The following is a 21,500-nucleotide window of genomic DNA, read 5'->3' as shown; positions in this document are numbered from 1 at the left end:
TTTTCTTTATATATTGGTCAATATATATATATATATATATATATTCTTTACATTTTCATCGATTGAGATACATTTTTACATCTCAGTGTAAAGAAATTAATATTTATTTAAAACGGTTAAACCTGATCGTCCAATGATTGCAACACAAAATTATTTAATTTTATATGAGAGATCAAAAGATTACAGCTTTTCTTTGACATATCTATTTACCTTGTAGACCTGTAGCCGACAAAGCGCGCATTTCATTCGCAGGATTTTCTTTCTACTACCGGCGTTTGTGTAGGCTTTAGTCACATTCAAACCGTCTGCCGGAGAGTGTACATTACGACTGTCCCCGAAGTAGTAATGGCTGAGCCGGACACGACGTCGTTTGCAAACGTACAGCTTTGAAACTGCGCTACAGCCGCGGTTCTATGAAATTAGGAATGTCCACGACATCTATCCTCCCAAGCTGCGAAGAAACGATGACACGGTATCTTATTCTGCGTTATATTACCGGTTTTATTACGCTATTCTCGCAATCTTTGAAACACGCAGCGTTCCGCGTCCCTTTTGCAAGATGAAAGATCTCTCAACAAAAGCGCGTATGGAATGACGCCTGGATTGTATCCTTATTTCCTTAATTGCTTAAATTGCGCAAAGAATTTTCATACATTTTTCCAAAGCTATGAATTTAAGAAAGATCGATTAGAATGAAAATAAGTCTAATATTTTAGAGAAAAATATTTTATTACAAAAATAAAAATTTCGAAATTTCTGTTTTTCATATAATTAAAGTTTCTTCATATCCTATAATACGCAAAGTTTATTCGTTTTGTTTTATCGATTTTTTAGAGTAAAACGTCTCGCGCACTATATACGGCATATTCTCTGGGTGCGACTACCGGTGTCGCCTAACGCGACATTTAATGCTTGGTGTAATCAAACGCGTGTATTTTCACTAGGAACATATAGGCATGTGCAACTACATGCAACTACAATCGCACTATGGTGCGAGAACGAAAATGTAACCAAACAAACGCACGTTCTGGGATCGTGTTAAGTGTTTGCACGGGTAGTTGAACTGTATTATACCGCAGTTGGGACAGCACGACCAACGTGAATTCTAACCGCAAGACTAATACTAGTGCAATAATGACACCAACATTTTTATGACGTGAATAAAATAAGCTTTCGTAGAGAATAAAATAAGCTTTCGTAGAGGATATTTTTATTTAATTTATATAATATTGTTAAATGCGATAGATGGAAAAATACGCACATTATATACGATGCTTTTTTTATTTACAATAGTTTATTACGGCAGATAAATTCTCTTATCAAAATTTTCATTGCTTAAAATGATTGATTTAATATTACTGTTACTAAAGTTAAGGATTTTCTGACAGAATTATTACAAAAAGTTGCACAGTTTTACAAAATTATTTTTTTTTATTGAAATAACTAAGTAATCGTTACATCCATTCTTAATTAAACAACTCAAATATGTTATTATTAATTAAGAATGCATAAAAATAAATTTACATTTTTGTATAAATTGTAAAACTTATGTGTCACAGGTATCAAATTATTTTATTCTGCTTAAGTAATTTGCTAATTGCATCGGAGCATTAGCCTTTATAACAAATTAATAACGTAATGGAAAATGATAAGAAAGATATTGAATTAAATTAGAAAAAGTAATATCGTAAAAATATATGTTATCTAGGAAGATACTTTTATTAAAAATTTTTTACATTTGCAATGAATAAAAAGAAATTTGCATGTAAGGCAATGAAGAAATAAAAAAAAAAAAAAACAATTAGGTAGACACAAGCAATGCTATTTTTTCTGGTAGTTCAAGAAATTTCTAAAGTCAGATTTAACCGCATTTTGATGGTTGATGGTTAAACTTAATTTCAGCTTTAACGAAAGGTATAATTCCGCGCACGAAACCAATCGATCCATTTTGCGCGAGCTCGCGCAGGCAACGACGGCGCATCCGTTACGAACGCCCGTTAAGGACGTGTTTCCGTTCGCCACGTGGCTCGGTTCAATTTCAACATTTCGCGTCCGTGTCGGCAGCTTTAATTATCGTTGCACGCGAACCTCTGTGAGGTGTAAGGCCGGCGGCGGGTGGCAGTCCCCGATAAACTGGACCGACTGTCGCTCACCCGTCCAGTTGGCGTTCCAAAATCCGGTTAGCAAGATTTAACGAGATTGAGACCGCAGATTGTGTTACCGGCAAATGTCTCACAATGTTGTTTTCGTCTTGTAATAATCGCGATTATCTCTAATAGCCGCGAAACCACTAACCATTAACTCTAAATTTAGTGATATAATCATTGAGAGAGAGATATATACGTCTGTTTTTTTTTTCTTTTATTATATGCTTAAATTTTTACATACATCTTAAATGATACACGCATTAACGACGATATTTAGCTCGGTCTGCTCAAAATATATCAGGAGTTCTTAAAATATAACACGATAAGATGGGAATAATGGAAAAAGATTCATAGAACATTTTACAATTGTCGAATAATTAAGCGAATCGCTTACGAAGATTAAACTTTTATAATAAAATCATGCACGATAACTTCGTTTCATTCGTCAGAGATTTGCTTTGTATAGTACGTAAAATTCAATATTAACCCAGCGAATGTTTCATTATCTGAAAAATCGATTACCCAAGCAAACACTCGTCTCTCAATAAACTTCTAAAATCGATATCATCCCATCGCGTAACAGCTATGTGTTTGAATAACAGTAATCCTCGAATATGTCGACATTTAATAAAAATATAGTGAAGCAATTTTCGATACAATTTCAAATAGCAGTGTGAAATATTATTTTCTTTTCTCACAAACGTGTACTATTATAACCAGCAAAGAATTGTGAATGAATAACGATTTTATGAATTGCGCTAACAGTATTTTCTTTGCTTTTGCAGAAATGTAAATTTACGCACTGCAATTAACACACATCGGTGATAGCCTTGGTCAATGATGTCTCGTTAGCGAAAAAGTATGAGGTGAGCTCACTAGAGAAGTTTTTAATGAGTCTTGAGAACTTTTTTTATATCTTCTTGAAATATCTGATAGCATTTATATTAGTTATTTAATAATATATAATGTCACTTTTAATCTAATTATTTTGTTTTAATGCTAATGCGATGAAGAACAAAAACAGAAACGAATAAATATAATTTAAAAATTATTATTATGTTCTTATTTAAAACTTTACTATTGCAAATATCAAGTAAGAGTTTCGACTTTCTTCGAAATTTTTTCAAGAATTTCCGTATTGTTTATAATTATTTATAGACACTTATCATTAAACATATACAAAATTTAAGTACTTCTGCTATTGAAACATTTGAGAGAGTTGATCGCATATCACAATGTTAAATCTGGACGTTGGTATGGAAAGAGAAGTGGAGCAGGCACAGCATGTAATAATACGTAATATGTAATAACCGACATTGGCCAACGGGCATTAAGGACGAAATCCTGATTCACGTTCGAATTTACATTTTAATTGCATTACGTTTGACAGCGGTATTAATTTTATCGAGGCACCCGGCCGCAGGAATTCCGATATCTTCGACGTGAGCTATTGGCTTACGCACGCACTCTGCGTCCCCGTGCGATATCACGTTATAATATGTAGATCAAAGCGAATCTAACGTGAATTAATTGCTCGTGTGCGCGATCGCGTTCCCTCAAAGAATTATTATCGTGACTTGTGAAAGAAGAGACGTCTATCTACATGCGCGTAGATATTGCAGCTTTCGTTAGGACGAACGTGTCACAGTTGTAGCTCGCATCGACTTCGATTGAATAAAAGTATGACACGCTGTGTGTGAACGAACTAGGAAATATAGAGAAGGGATATGAATGCGCGTATAAAATTTCATCGGCACGATCCGCACCGGTAATTAAAACATTCGCGTAGACAAGCGAATGCATGACGGCATAACGTGGCCGGGGAATAGACTAGAAACAATCGAATCCGGCGAATACGAATAAAATGATGAAATATTCATGCTGCATAGGCGACGCAGATTACGCTTTCCATTTTTCGCTCGACATTCGGAGATATTTATTTTGCGCGTTGCTAAAACGTAGTACGAAACGCACTTATTGCACAGAAATTTTTCGAAATTTCACAGCCCTTAAATTTGTTTTCGATATTTTAGCAAAAAATAGATTAACTCTCTTTTTATATTAAAAAAAAAAAAAAACAGTGTCGAATTAACATTTATCGTGTGTATATAAATATTTGGATTGTTTCTAATAATTAAAATAAATACGAAGGCACGTATATTTCACAATAAAACAAAAACTTTTATCATCGCCAACAATGTTTTAATTCAAGTCTAAACTTGTGTGATATAAATAAAGTGTTACAATGCGTGATGCATAAAATTGCATTAGCATAATTAAATTTTAATTACTATACGAGGCGCTCGGTATAATAGCGTGACTTTTCAGTTTTGATAGTTTTACTTTTATGTTAGTTAGTTTATTATGGATCTATCTATATTATAATAAAATACTATGGCATGCAAATTTATCTCAGATCGTTCAATTAATAATTGCGTATGGAAACTACATGTAGATCAGCATCTTTACGACAGTATCATGGAGAACGAGATGCTTATATGCGGAAATAATATGAAACGAAACATGTTTACGCGACACGCGAGAAAGAAAACTTTGATCGTAGCATATTATCGTGTTAGTGGTTACGTATCGCTCAAGTAATTACTTTTGATTACCGAGAGGAGAGGAGAGGATGATATCCGACAGGAAAGATCATGTGATAGTTACAAGATTGCCCCGGAGATATCGATAATAATGATATCTAACATGTGGTCGACGGTTCCTCGCTTCGAGTCTTATGGAAATTTCTTACGAAAATAAGCCCATTAAATGTGGCCACTCGAATAATTTCGCATGACCTCAGGCTGTCGCCACAAATTGCACGCAATCAAAGATCCAGATGTGCCCCGATTATGCTTTTATGATCACCATGTATTCCGCAGTCTAGTCAAAGCAATGTCCTGTAATTTTGCAACTGTCATATTTAATTCTTGAGTTATACATCGCGAAATAAATTTATGTCCCGAATCGTATTAATTTACATAGATATTACCAATTATAGCAGATAAATTGTCACCGCGCGAGATGGAATATATAGTTAATTGGATCGGCATATAGAGCGAATATCCACTTTTATAAATGACGTATATTATCACTCTATTAGTAAAGTAAATTATAATTAAATTCGATTAAAGAGTCCAAAATCCAAAATTATATTCCAAAAAGTATTCTAAAGAATATTTTAAATTATAAAGTACACAATGTATTTTCTATGCAACATTAATAAAATCCTGTTTGGAAATTTGATTTTTGATCTTAAGAATTTTAATGAACTGTTTGACTCTTTCGCAAGGTATCAGAGTCCCAAATTCCATCGAACAAAAGGGCGAGCCGCGAAGTAACGATAAGCTACAATAAGAGGGAGTGACTCGAATGAATGACAGAGCCCCGAGCGAATGCTGTAAGATGGCTGCTAATTAATGGGGGCATCCATCTGACGTCGTCTTGCTACTCACGGGCTGCCTTCCCTCCGATCCTCCGCGGCTGGTTACAAACCTTAACATCGTACGTGCACAGGCAGCCTGCCTACATCAGCGACCAAAACGATTTGTAATCCAGCTAACCGTGCCCAAAGATTGAGAGAGTCGACTCTGTCTCGCGGCGCGTGTTATAAATTGGTTTCAGTTTCGTCCCCCTCGCTGGTCCCGCTTATATCTCGCGCAATCGTCCATATTTCGATCGCATTTATTTAACATCGTACAGAACTTTGCTCTCAAATTAATCGAGAGATGCCAAAAAAAATCAATTAAATACGAATTTCTGTATTTTTATTTTATATATATATATATATATATATATATATATATATATATATTTTAGAACAGTTAAGCGAGAATGCTTCAATAATTATCTCGTGTACGTATTTTACATGACATACATTTCTTTTATAAATGAGTCGTTAAATGATTTATATATCAAATTGTTAACGTAATTGCCCTATTAATTTTATTACTGAAGTAATTTTTATACCGATCATTTCATTATACAGGAAAGTTAAAAATTTTTTAATTCTTACTGTGTTAAAAGTTGTTTAACTTATAATATATTATTATATATTATATAATGTATTATTAATATATTATTATATTTTGTATTTTTGTAGTATCTAAATATACATTCTTTTTTACTTTATAAAATTGTGTCACATGTAAATGTTTCTGTGAGTAATTTGCACTCCAAGTTTCACATACAGCTTATCGTGACTATGTATACGGAGCGTTTCTACTGCTTGTTTTAATCGATAAGTAATTAAAACAACATGCTACGATTAAGATACATGGAATCATGGTTGATTATGTTTGTGCATTTCTTATCTATACACGTTACATTTCTTATCTGACACGTTACATTTCGTATGTAATTAGATACAAATTACTAATTATCATTTCCTAACATAATTTAATGTTTGAACGTGATTAAAAATACTGTAATATTTTAAATTGCACACTTTGTTTCTTCGTAGAAATCTGTCTGTATGTCACGTTAGTATCGCATGCACGTTACTATTTTCGAAATATATGTACACTTAATATATAAACAAATAATTTTCCTCCGGGTACTTTATCTTTGGTGCAGCTGAGGGATTTCAAACTTATCGCTTAAAATTACAACTAATTGACAAGACATATGGGAAACATCTAGGCTCCAGAGACTTGGTATTATGTTACTTAACTGAAACTCATAGAGGAAACGCATTATCGGAGTAATCTTCTCTCGCCGGCAGGTGCTCGGGCGATACCAAAGAACGACGCGCTTAATATAATGAAAATCCTGCGTTATCCGGCATGCGTTTGATCTTTACGGCGTTTAATATCACATATTTAAAACATGAAATTATATTCCGCAGCATTCACAATCTCTGTCGTGAGGAATTGCTTTCTACAAATTTGGCACGCCAAACTTTGGATAACTCCAAACTTCAATTACTTATATTAATTTTCTAATTTTAATGAAGTTTGCTCGCTTCTCAATCGGCATTAATTAAAATGAAGAAGGCTTTTTAAATATTACACAATTTCGTGATTTTGTGAAATATATATATTTTACATTTGAATTGCAAATATTTACATGCAGTTGGTTATCGCATTATTAACGGGACATATTTCTAAATTTCGTGAAATCGAATGCGTAATACTTTTGCAAATAATGATTGATATCCGCATAATTGTCTCTATGTGTATGTGTGCATTTTACGATACTGCAATAATGAAAAAGCGCTTTAATTAAATGATTTCGCCTGATTAAAGCGAATTCTGCTGCTCATCCATACATGCAGCTTATTAAATCGTTTTAAACATTGAATTGCGTTAACTGTTGAGGTTTTAGCGGTTTGATGGAAATTGTTTATCGTGGCTCATTATTTGCGAATCTGTTCCTCAGTTAGCACTCTCGATGTATATCAGCGCTCACAGCGCAAATTAAAAATTGCTAATTTATTAAAGAACTTTACTAGATTTTATACAGAGATTTTTTAAGATATTCGCGCATATAAAATTATAAATAGATTTTTGTCTCGAATTTTGTCGCGATTATAAATTGTCTAAAGCAGTCTTGAGAATATTTGCAATAATGATTATATAAATAATAGCACACATTGCGAAATTTGTTCCTTATCTTTCGCAATATAACGGCGAAGATAAGAGACAGAAAGAGAAAGATAAAATTATCAAAGTTATTTTAGAATTTTTAAATTATTAGTAAAACGTAATAGAGAGAGAGAGAGAGAGAGAGAGAGAGAGAGAGAGAGAGAGAGAAATGTTTATACAATCATATAATCATGTTATGTCAACCACAAAAGAAAGTAAACAAAACAAGTAGCAAAAAAGAAACAGAGGTAGGGGCATTTTTTCTTTGTGACGTAGTGCGTTGTATTGTCGACGACCTTGCCAAACATTCTTGTTCATACGGTGAGACTCGAGCAGGAAGGTAGTGGGAAAAGTCGCTCTGTTATAACATCGTATTATCTCACCTACCACCGATAAAAGTTAAACGCGCCGATCATTCTTTGCAATTATCAAAATTAGCGATTTACGAAATCATAATCGTGATTCATAAGCCTATTTATCGAAGCGTCATTTATTAATGTAAAATAAAGTATAATACTGTAATATTGCAGGTGAATTTCGGTTGTATATTTTCGGACGGCGGTTCTTTGCATCTTATTAATTAGTCATTAACTCGATTCTCGGATATAAATTGACGATGTTATTCGCAAAATATTCTATATATATATATATATATATATATATATATATATATATAATTCTAAAAAGCAACGTAGAGAATAGATTAAATTATAGTCACAATTAATATCGATTTTTAATGTGTCAAATTAACGTTGACAATTAAATATATTTAATGCACTCATATCTGTAATTAAAATGTGAATGTTCAAGGAGTGAAATATATAAGAGTGCAGATTCGTCATATTTTAACGGCGAATCTGCGGCAAGTGAGTAACTTGAATCATTCAATTTCCACGTACTCGAGAACTATTTATCAAGAATACCATTCCCCGTCCCATCGTATATCGCGTCCATTCGCGATTCTTCTCGTCCTGCCTGAAATAACCTGGAAGAACCGAGCTTCTATGCAAATTTTACTTTCCCGCTTTTAAATTTACTCCCTCAAGTTCGCGGAGAATTCTTGATTTTATTGTTCCACGAGGAGCGAGAGGAGCACCGACGATTAATACAAAAGGAGTTGAGTTTTGATCAGCGGCGTTACTATATTTCTTGTCACCCTGTACCGAGGACGTCAATATTTGCACCGTAAAATCGCCTTAAATCGAGATTTAGGCCGGACTGTCTTGAGACAATGAAAAAAGAAAGGCAAGCCTTGTCATTTCGCGTAAATTTAAGATTTATTGTACATAAAGAAAGAATCTTTCGTACGCGCGAATAAAACTCCATGCGCTCGTAAAGGGGCACTTGTATTACAACGCATTAAGTCCACCTGCCGCTAGTACCTGCGTAGTCTGCGTACGATGTTTTACTGCTGATGCCAAAAATTTAATAAGCTCATGCAAATGAGGACCTTTATGTAAATCCGGGAAATTTCACGGCTAACCAGACCGTCCAAATCGCGGTATATATTTTTTCGCGCGCCATTCTTATTACAGCGATAAATTCCGTCAGTTTAGCGAAAACTTACGCGAGAGTAACATCAAATCACATTGCTCTTTTAACACGAATCGCTTTTGTTTGAATAAAAAAAGGAAAAAGGTGTATTTCGTTCAACACTTTATATCCGTCACTTTGGCATCTTCCTTTCGCGACATTTATAAGCAATCTGAGATGAAAAGATTAAAGCTAATAATTCTAATAAAAATTTCGAAATTAAGAACATCTCTAAAATGATTGCTCCTTTATACAAGCGTAAGTACAGGCATCCTTTTGAAATGAACGATGATATAAATGGCTTTACTAATTGGTGTAATTAATCGAGCTTTTTATTACATTCTTAGTGTTGAACCTAAGGGCAAAACTTAACGGAGCATAAATCACGCGAAAGAAAAATTTGACGTTAGAATGAGGAGCGGCTTACTTTATCCACGCCGAGACGGAGCGGCGGAACTCGGGGTGTTCGATCTCTCGCTCGCCAACTTACTTGATCTGCTCTTTCTAGCTAGCGTCTCGTGATAACTTTGTGATGGCTGGATAAGGATTTTGTGTCGAGTACTATGCGCGCTCCGTACGTTGGAGAGAAAAGAGAAGACAGAGAGCCCGGGCTTTAGTCGTGCGAAACTTTCTCAGCATCGTGGAAACTCCGTGCTCGCGAAAGGTGTTACGAAAGTCGTATATCCGCGAAATGATACCGTGCGCCCCTTGTTACTTCAACAACGGTGCCTCCTTTGCGTTTACGTGCTTTACGATACAGTCGGCCATTGCGTCGCGAGTAAACACGTGTCTCGCAAGCGAAACTGGAGAATCGATCGGCCGTCTGCACGTGAAGCAAACGATCTTACGCGATCTTACGACGCGCGTAAGTTTTGAAACGACTATGACTCAATATACCGTCTCATTAATTCCGCACGATTTAACGGCCAACTTGTTCTAGGTAAACTGATTTATTTTGAAATTCATCAGCATTATTAAACAATACTTGTTTTCGTTAATGCAGATATACATTTGTTAACAATAATTGAATAAAACTAAATATATGTCTAAAGCTATAAATACGTATATGAGAACTGCACAATTCAATTATTTTACGCAAGCTCGTTTATTTTATGTAGATTTTTTTTAGCTGCCATTGCATGTAAAAACGCGAAAACATATAAATTGTTTATGCGTATCATTTAAGTCTTTTGACCAATAATGGTCACTTGGCGTAGGTAATCCATTCTTCAGACCAGATTGGACCCAATCTTTCGGGACGACGAGCCATCCGCGGCGCGATGATAGCAACGACGGCGTTGAGTGCTTGGTTTTTTCCCTTCTCAGTAAACCTTTAGAGATCTTAAGACCTTTAAGGCACTGTCCAGGTATTAAGCCCTCCCACCGCGGCAAAGTTACACCCTAGGAGGGTATTATACGTGTATAATTTTGTAATATAATATATATATATATATATTACAAAATTATATATGTATAACCTGAGATTATATTTGAGAATAAGAAATGTAGATAAAAATCATTAAAAAAATTGTATTAATAATTTTCAGCTTCTATCGTTTTGATTTCGAATAAATAAATGGCGTGAAATGTTTACTTTGATATGTTGTTAAAAAAATAATTATTGTCTGTGAATTCAAAATAAATTATAAGACATATACATTGTAAAATTGTGCAATGTAAATGTCATATACAAATGATAAATAATGCATCAAAAATTAATTATTAGTCATTCGATTCATTATACATATATTACTGGATTTTTCAAATTCTAGTACTCGTAAGAGCAGTCAACATTTCTTCATCCATGATAACACGAAGAGGTGTGAAAAAACCTCGGAATATTTCGGAAAAAGGAGAAAGAGGTTGCCGATACTCGATCTACGGACGACTGCATTCATGCCGAGCGTAGGATACATTTAGCAAGTTGGGATGACACGGCAGCGCGCTGGACTCATTGAAAGTTGAAGTGTTGTTTCTTGTTTTACGAAGCGGAAAACTACTTAGGTGCTTAAGAGATAATTTGTCAGACGGAAGACTGAGAGGAGCTGCTACTGCAATTTTAACGGGACGGTGAGAGAAAACGTGTGTCTCTGTGTGAGCTTGTATACGCGCGCGTGTATATATCTCATCGCTTACTCCTTGGTTCCACTTCAATCATACGGACCTCGGAAACATCTTTGACAACACGTGTGAGGCCTAACTATGCAAATACTTGCATAACACTTTAGTATTGTTGAATAATATCGTTTAAAAGTGGTTAATAAATTTAAAGAATTGCCATTCAGTGAGGCATCAAGATGTTTTGATGTCTCGAAGCGCAGTATAATTTAGAAGCTCTCTAATAGCCTCCTTATGTAATATTCATATGATATTATTAACCTTCTTTATATATACATATAAGGCACACTTGTGTTTAATTATGTAAAGTCCTTTTATAACAAAATACACGTCGCTTAGTCACTTGTCTCTACTCGAAATATAATTTGTTTGAACTTTCTTCAAATTTCGTTTTACACTATCGTCAAGCATTCGTTTTGCATACGAATGGCAGAGAATGCAGGTTCGTCTTGCATCTGCTTGCTCCAGCGAAATAAAGGACCTAGATTGCAAGTTTTGCTAAGGAAAATTACAAATTATATCACGGTCCGCAGAACGGCATCGCCTCTCGGTGTATTACTTCTGTTTTCTTGAAAATGGAAGCGGATAGATATGTCCCGGATGCGGCACTCACCAAGATTTTCATGAATATTCTTTAGCCGACGCTAATGCGCTTTATAAATATGTATTAAAGCCGCGGATATCTCCGACAAATTAAGCTTTCCAGCTGCTCCGTTCCGCCGTAACCCTTCCTGTTCCTTTCGCCGGGGTGTTACCGTCGGAAAGATGCAATTGGAATAATAATAATAATCTTTCGACGGCGATCCGCATTGCGCCGTTCGTTACGAGGGGACACTTAATATTCCGCCAACATACGTACATTTTTCTATTACTCAACCCGAGGGATTATAGCGTTATAATTAATCCGATCCGATTATAGGGCGCGTTAATGAGAGATGCTAGCGGGTGATCCGTATACATACACACATATATACGCGCCCCACAATACAGAAACGAATATCGTGTGTTGCATTTTATATTAACGCGTGTTCGTAAACGCGACACGGGCTTTCGCTCTCATTTACGTTACATGAACGTATCCGCGTATAAAAAGTATAGAATGTAAATATCATGCGGAAATCATGCAAATGAGAAGCTAAATTAATCCTGGTCTATACAGCGCTCGACGCATCGTAAATGTGAGTTCTGATTATGACCTTAAACAACCGCGAATCCGCCTGTTTGTTAGACTCGTTACACTGCGGACGACGCGCAGTGATTGTGCCGTTGCTCAGTATTTCCTTGGATAAAGGAATCGCGCGGTATATTCGCGAGTTTATTATTCTTCGGCCGTATCTGCACCGGAAATCGTACCGTTACCGAATGTCGCGTGAAAAACCGCGCGACTTTGCGTGAGTCGGACGAATAATTTCTTATGCAGATTACTACAGTTGTGATTGCGACATTAGATATACCACCACGTTAAGAGTGTATTGAGAAATTGTTCGTTTCATTATTACAGAATTTTGTTGAAAACAATCAACATGTAACATTGCAATGTGTTCTACTTTGATAAAGTTGAACCATTCTGCTGAAATAATTGTAATTTCATGTGCGTGTGTATATGCTTATAACAAATAATTCGATTAATTATGTAAGCTTGCACATTGCTTAGAAAAAATTTAAGAAAACTTTCAATCTGATAGCCCACACTAAAAACACATACTATTTCTAAAAAAGTGATTAACGTACTTTAAATAGCATTGTTATGTCGCATCTTTAAATAAAAAGATTAAATACACAATTAGGATTCAAAAAAAAGATGATGATAAATTGTCAACGTCATATAGTAAAATAAAAAATAGAGCGAGAGACTCGACAGAAGACGAAATATTCTTCGTATTATAATAGGACTATAAGATATATATTCGTAATCGTTCTACAAAATGGGAAAATCTATCTTCTGGGTAGCCTACAGTATCTATAGACTATAATAATAATAATAATAATCCCGTATTGCCATATTTTCAATCGATATTTGAGCATCGAACATCGATCGTAGCGTACATTTTCTTCATTTCTAACTTCCGCTTCGCATACGCAGCGTATAATAGCGTCTCCGCGAAAAATTCCTTTTTATATCGTATAAAAATGGACTTTTTCATATGATATAAAAATGAAAGCCAATCTTGCAAGTAAAGCCACATTTTTTATGCGCTACCGTAAAATGTTAATTAGAGATAATATGTATAATATAGAAAAAATAATGCATATCTTTATATCACGCACGGTTTTTCAAACAGACATGAATATTTATATGTTATTGTAAAATGTATTTTAATAAAATCTCCAAATATATATTACACATATTATTTTTTATTATATTATATTATTATTATAATTTTTTTAATATTACATTTATTATTATTATTATTATAAGTATTATACGATATGTTATGCTTATTGAAAAAAAGTTGAGAAATGTTTAGAATTTAATGTTAAAGAAAGCATGTATTATTTCTTCACAAAATGTAAGCTTATTACAATATATATATAACTTTCATAAAGTCACATTTATATAAAAATGTAAAAAATTCCAATGCAATCCCACACAAAAATCAGTGAATACATATGCTACGCATTTGTAGGATAATCCGCTTCAGTGAGTTCTGTCAGCTACGTCAAATACGCAATCCATTTTCTGTTGCATCGATTCGGATTTAGTTAGTCACCGGCATTCAAACAGTGACACACGTGTATCGTCCTACTGTCTATCACTGCCAAAAGGAGGCTCGACGCGGTTTCAGCTACAGACTGTTTAGTAGTCAATAAATTATGAGATATCGATGTTATATACACGCATATATAAAGCGCGCTCTCAGATTGAAAGCTTTAAAAACTATAGCTATATCCGTTAAAATACTGTTTGAATAAAATGAGTTACTATTTCATTATTTATTATTAATAATATTTAAATCTATAATCATATTTTTACGTAACGTTATGTGTATACGCGATAGAAACTTTAAATAAAAAATTAAAATCAGACTCTCTTGTATGTCTTTTTATTTCTTTTTACTTTTTTATCTTTTATAATTTCTTAGTTACATCAATTATTTTTATATATAATAATATAAAAATTTAAGTATTAACATCTTTTGAAGAAAATAATATTTAAAATATTCGGTAGTAAAAAACTTTTTCATATCTATTTTTATGATAAATTTTACGTGATTATTTGATTAAAAGCGCTAATTATCGCTGAAACAATTTTATACTCACTTTAATAAACTAAGATGTGTATAAAACTCCGGTGTTAATGCAATGATCCCCTTTCGAGTAATATTATATCCAGAATTGCGATATATATCGCGTATAGCGAAACTTGCGCTGGGAAAAGTCCGCGTAAAGTTTCAGTTTTAAAACCAATTAAGCCAATATAAACTTCGGGTCTACATACTAGCGGTTTTCGCGTAGTTGAATCGGTTAAAGTAACCGGAAACGATAACTGGCATGAGCTTGATGCGATAACTTTCTAAATATCCAAGTGGCATAATTAAGCAAAACAGTCAGCTATTCGAATAAATTAACAATATTTTTTGTATTTTTAATAGCTTGTCTTATATGTATTTGTTGTACAAATTAAAACCTTATTATATCGTGAAAATTTTATTAATAAAGAATAATTTAAATTAATGAAATAAATACATTGCATTTAAAACAAATTATCGCTCAAAACGTTGCGATAAAATTGAAAATGTGAAAAAGTTTTTACTATAAACAGAATATTTTGTCTTCTCTAATGAGCTTAATAATTGAGTTTGTATATTACTATATGAAAATAATTACGATAAAAAAGATCTAAACAAAAAAATGTATATTCATAAATTTATATATATAAAATATTATTGCATTATTTTAAAAATATTAACGAATGGCGTTTGAGTTTTATAAAAAAAATACACAATTTAAAAATATAATTTTTAAAAATTTTTTATAGTGTTTAGTTCTGATTTCTCTCATATCTTGCGACCCTGACAGAAAATTAATTTTATTTATAGAGATGATCTATATATTCAGGTAAGTAACACTGATACAGCTATTAATAAGTCGCCATTCTTGCTTGTACAAGGGTGAAATATGTAACGATGCCTGTAATATGAAGCGATATATCGACACAATATCCACATACAATGCTCGGATGACGCTTACATGAGGTTTATAAGATTTTCATGAGGGTATGCTGCGCTCGATAATTAGCATCAAATGAATTACGAACTTCTCACGGATCAAATTTTCCATTAACGCGGCTTTCGCTGCACTTTCCAGAACAGAATTAATTTACCAATGCCATCAAAGAAAGTCGTAAATAATGTAATACTGTCTCATAAATAATTTATATTTTATTGAGTAACGTATTATGGCTAAAGAATTTGAATTTGGCAGATGTAAATACAATCCATTCTCCTTTATTAGTAATACGTTTATTTATACAAAATATTTATAAGATTTGATAAATGTACTCACTTCATAGTTGCTCCGTCATCGTCCTATACTTCCCTGGACCTCTTTCTTCTCTCTTGTTTGGCCTCTGGTTTCTTCATGGAACTCACTCACTCGCGAAAACACAGTTAATTACGATCGTAAGCCAGTAATTAGAACAAGGGTCGCGCGGTACTTTGCACGGCATTCCCGAAACGCGCGCGATGTAAATCTTATTATATTATGATGAGAAAATAATGCAGAAATAAGATCTCACAAAGTTACGATTTGTTCAACTTTTGAAAATGGCTATCAAATTCATGCGTGACTCATCGCGATGCTCTATTTATAGAGATAAGGAGTAATATACGCTCTTGTTTTAGGATTATTATCGATTACTATCTTGTATTATATAATATTATCAGTGGTATTTAACAAAATAATACGACGTAATAATAGAGCAACTTCTGCTCGAGTCTCACCGCGAGAATGACAACAATACATGAAGACCAAATATAAACAAGACATTATACGCCACAAGAACAACGTCAAATTTTTGCTACGCGATTTAACGATTTTGGAAAAATGCGATTAAATATCTTCATTACAAAACACATAAAAGATGCCCGACACTTTGCACGATACTCGTGACATGATGAAAATCTTATTGTAATTTACGATAGAAGAAACACGATAGAGATTATATCATTGCTCGATTCAAAAGTCAATACTTTTATATTTGCAATATTTTCCGAATAACATCGTCAGTTAATATTGAGAATCGAATTAATTAATGATTAATTAATAAGATGCGAAGAATCATCCGAAAATATACAACCGAAATTTACCCGTAATATTATTATATTATTCTTATTTTACATTAATAAATCAAGCTTTGATAAATAAGCGTGCTTAAATAAATCACGATTTCGTAAATCGCTAATTTTGATAATTGCAAAGAATGATCGGCGCGTCTATTATCGGTGGTAGTTGATGAGATAATACGACGTAACAACAGAGCCGTTCCTCACACTACCTTCCTGTTCGAGTTTCGCCGCGAGAATGTCAACAATACGTGAAGGCCACCGAATATAAACAACAATAATAACAACGCGTACGTCGCAAGAACAACGCTGATTTTTGCTACGTGATTTTGGAAAAATCCAATCAAATATCTCCATTGAAAAATACAATATGAGAGTTGCGCGATATTTTGCACGGCACTCACATGATGCGAATATTATTGTAATATATTACGATAGAAGAAACGCGATTGAGGTCGCAAAGTTGCTCAATTCCGAAGTCAATATTTTTATATATGGAATATATATAGAATTATATATATATATATATATATATATATATATATATATATATATAACACTTTTTTATTCTTAAAACCTGATCTATCTACAAAAAAACGAACAAGACTCTTGATCAAACTCAAATATTTATTTAATAAAATATATTACTATAAATTTATCTCATATATATATAATATATCATAAAACGCATTTTAACATATTATTGATTGAAATCACTTCCGCTATACTTAAATTGAGATCATCAGTGTTCTACTCAGTACTCTATCACTGTTTATTAGTGATAACATGCTGATTCCATTTAAGATAAAAGTTATTAGAAATTGTTAACGCTGTAATAAATGCGAAAGATTATATTCCAAAGTGATGAGAGAACTCATTACTTTGTTGGTTGAATTATAGTACGGCAAATTATAATATCCCCCGTCACATTTTGACCTGCCCTCGTTTACATACCGCCATATGCCGCACGCGCTGTTCTCGCGCAAGAATTACAGCTCGAAGTTTCCGACATAAACCATCCGTCTTAAACATGCATCATCTTGGCTGCCGCGTGTATATTAGGCAACGATTTGCGGATTAGAAACTTTGCTCGGCCGAAGTTACCGGGACACGTTACCGTGGACTACGTAACTAGACTACTAAGCAGCGGCTAAGGGGCCCAAGCGACCTTAGGTCCGTGATTACATCCTGAATTGTTAAATCGGCATCCTCTCTCGGGTTTTGACGCATGCCGACTCGTCATCCGACGAATATTCAGTCTGAATCTCGACGTCTTGTGTTTTTATTTCATGTTTGTAATTAACCTTGCAACTGCCTTTTTGATTATACGCATATTATTCCATCGTAAGTGCGAAAATAAGTTTCGAGAAATATTAATTTTAATCTGAAAAATTTTGGCATTTTTTAGTTTTATTCGTTTGCAAACATGTCCTGAATTATGCATTATCTGTTATTTTTAAATAACATAAATATAGAGAAGAAAGAGATGCATGTTATATCATTGCGGGAACAGTTTTATTGAAAAGCCTCCTCATTTCTTAATTCAATCTTTCAATCGTATGATTAAGAAGCCATCTGCAAATAACGCAAATGTCTACAAGTGTCGTAAAATTGTTTCCAATCTCCCAAACGTTTCCGAGACGTCCTTTAAACGTCTTCTATAGATTGGTGCTTTGATGCAGTAGCACACAAAAAGTAAAAGAGAAGTTTTGCAAACGCAAGAACTTTATATCCCAGAAAATCAGCCAGAAAAAAGGAAACATAGCAAAATACCTTTCGGAATGATGGCGCGTGACGTGGACTTAAAGCATCCGCTTCGATCTCTTTGAAAGGACGAGAGCTTTGTTCTAACGAATCCGCGAGCGTTGAAGAAATCGGTCGTGCGAAACTTCTCCGACAACTTTGGACGATACCGCGCCGCAAGGGGTCCCGCCCACAATGTATCGCGTACAATTTACCGCCCGCGTGAACTTTGCGGAACTTGCCGCCGCAAGGAAGTAACCTCCGAGGCCGAGTTTCGAGAACTAGTTAACATTTCAACTGTATAATATTCCATCTCTCGGCAGAACGCGCGCGACTCTGGGTATCGTCGACGCGTTTTCGCCGGCGGCTCGTGTACTCGAAAAATATACGCGATCTTGCGCGAAGAGCGAGTAATAAAACGCCTGAACACCCGCGAAACGGGTCACCGCCATCATCGCCGTCGCTGCTCGCCAAAACCAATAAACGCAAGCCCGAACTCTTCATTAAAAGTCTACAAAGCTCGCCGAAGCGCGACGTCAGTCCGCCGACGTTAAAAAGTCGCGGGAGTTCTCCCCTTCGTCAGCTTGCATTCTCTTTCTTTCTCCCTCCCTCCCCCTTTCTCTTTTCTCTCTCTCTCTCTCTCTCTCTCTCTGTCTTCCGGTATAAACCTAGAACCGGGATATTAAAAGTTATTCCGGGCAGCGAATAAAATATCCGAACTTTTCACCGGCGAACTTTCACCGACGGCGATGGCCCTCCATTATACCACTCGCTCGCGCGAGGACGAACGATAGTTCAGGAATGAGGAAGGGAGTTTTTAAGATGAGGAGAAACACTGGAAATGGCGGCTCTTACGAAGAGGGTGGACTTCTTCATAAGCCTTAAATGAATCTTCCGCGCTCGAGCTTCCGGCCGCACCGCTTACTTTACGCCGCCGTATATTCTTCCAGTTGGGTCTTATCGCGCGATGTAGCCGGGATTATTTCGCGGGAGAATTTCTTTGGCGCGTCGGTGGAAAAATCTGGCTGTATCTCAAGCCTCGGTGTAATTACTTATAAACATTATCGAGACACGCGTAATTTAATTTTCCACAAGCAAACGATTTATTAAACGAGATTATAGTATTATTATTGTAATTACACGATTATTTGATTTTATAATCAAAAAATTGATAAAAATTATACATAAATATGGTATTTTGCAAAAGCGTAACCGCGCCAATGAAATAACAAAATGCGATCGAGTAAAACAATGAAAACTTATCAATTTTAAAATTTAATCGATGGCGTGATTGATGTTGGTGCACGGACGAATACGCCACGTGCAATATTAGACCGCATACATAGTAGAGTGGTTCACGCATGAGTGCTTCGTGTGCAATATTGGACCCTGCATGTACACAGTCGTATCGCCTAATAACGTATATCGAGTATTCGCTCATGTACTAATTTCACTAAACGTTAACAGTTAGCTAGTAAAATATATTAAAGTAAAAAAATAATTTTTTACAATTATACGATATATTTCTTTTATTGACTTGTCTCTTTATCGTACATAAATTGCGCTGGCATTTGCGGCTCTTTATCTCTTTTGTCAGCTTTTGAGGATTTAAAATTAAATAAAATTTTATCGACTAAATTTCAAAAATTAAGCCTTGCTTAAAATCCAGTTGAATATTACTAATGCACTTAGCTTCCATCATCTATTTAAATGACAATTTTAAATTCACTCGTATTCATAAGCAAATGCGCAAAGTCAGCGCCTGAAGCATTTCTTGTTTCGTGATCAACCAGTTAAATCCTCCAGAAAAATTCCGAGCATGATATATCATTCGAGATATATCTGCGCGGAGATTGCGGCGCGACGTGTTGGCTGGCATTCGACGCATACCGAGTGAAATCAGTTGAATTCGCCATCGGAAGTCGCTAACTTTATTACTCTCCAGACAAAGGAAGATGGAACGGGTGAGAATGGATAAGTCACCGGTGAGGAAAAATGGAAGAAGGAGAGAGAAAGATCGATTGAAGGAAGGCACGAACCAAGTCGTGGTAGGAGTCCTTCAAGAGGCGTTGATTGAAAAAAATCACTTTGAGGAAAGTTTGAATTTGCCTGAGTATCCCCGAAAGCCTTCCATGGTTGTGGCGTCGGATTCAGTTGGAAAGCATTGCGAGAAAAGGAGAGCAAGCGAAAAAGAGTTAGAGGGAAAAGTGGGAAAGAGGAAGAAGCACCGAATGGAAGTAAGCGCAACTGAATATTATGCATAGTTTTGCATCTTTACCACGTGTTCTAGTCTCTCACTTCCCGCGCCCCCTTGACTCGCGCAAGGAAGTGCTTCTCTATACTGTATAGGAATCGTCGCGTTGTCACCAAGTTAGAAGCCGAATAGTTAACTTAGTTATTGTGTCGCGGCGCGATGTGGCCCATCGAAGAACCATATTTAGCGACATTGTATTGCGATTTATCTTACGGCGAGAAATACATATTCTCCTTTTGTCAAACTCAAAATTATCTTTCGTCGAACGATATTTTTTTAAATGATCATATCTTGAATATCTAATCATTTTTTCCTTTGCGTGCGCATATTATTTTTTATATTTTATGTATAATGCAAAACTTAAAATCTAATTTTTTTCTTAAAATAATAATTATGCTAATGTTCAATCTTGTAACATCGTAAAAAACAGTTATTAAAGTTATTATTCCTGAATTATCATTGCAACGTAATAACGGGAACGCGATATTCCGTTTAATATTATTCACGAATTTTCTCGTTATTCAAATTTAGTTCTTTTAATCTCCATTTTACAATAAACTGCGAATATGAAGGAAGAGATAATCTCATTATACGAAGATTTCTCAAATTACCCAGCAAGTTTTTGCATTTAATTATCACTTTAGATATTCAAATTGTTGAATCTGTCAAATTATCGATAATATGACTGAATTGCGAATGACAGATTCTCGGCAACATTCCCACAGATATTTGTTGCTGTTAAATATAAAATCATTAAAGGCATCTATAAACAGCGACAATCGCAAATGCGATCTCTGTGTTTGCAAATATATTATTGCGAAATATATAATCTAAT

The 21,500-nt window shown here is 34.7% G+C and overlaps 1 protein-coding gene across 1 annotated transcript in view; it reads right to left on the bottom strand.

Annotated features, from left to right (window-relative positions):
• The window catches only part of LOC126851428 (metalloproteinase inhibitor 3), a 154,852-nt gene extending 138,943 nt beyond the window's left edge, over positions 1–15,909 (bottom strand). The window contains exon 1 of the mRNA XM_050595398.1: positions 15,890–15,909. Coding sequence (XP_050451355.1) covers positions 15,890–15,894 — 5 coding nt within the window. The 5' untranslated portion in view covers positions 15,895–15,909. The remainder of the gene's footprint in view (positions 1–15,889) is intronic.
• Between the last annotated feature and the right edge of the window lie 5,591 nt (positions 15,910–21,500).

The sequence above is a fragment of the Cataglyphis hispanica genome, chromosome 8 (genome assembly GCF_021464435.1).
Source record: "Cataglyphis hispanica isolate Lineage 1 chromosome 8, ULB_Chis1_1.0, whole genome shotgun sequence".
Taxonomy (NCBI): Eukaryota; Metazoa; Arthropoda; class Insecta; order Hymenoptera; family Formicidae; genus Cataglyphis; species Cataglyphis hispanica.
Note: the sequence above shows the minus strand (reverse complement) of the source record. Positions and strands in the feature narration are given on the sequence as shown.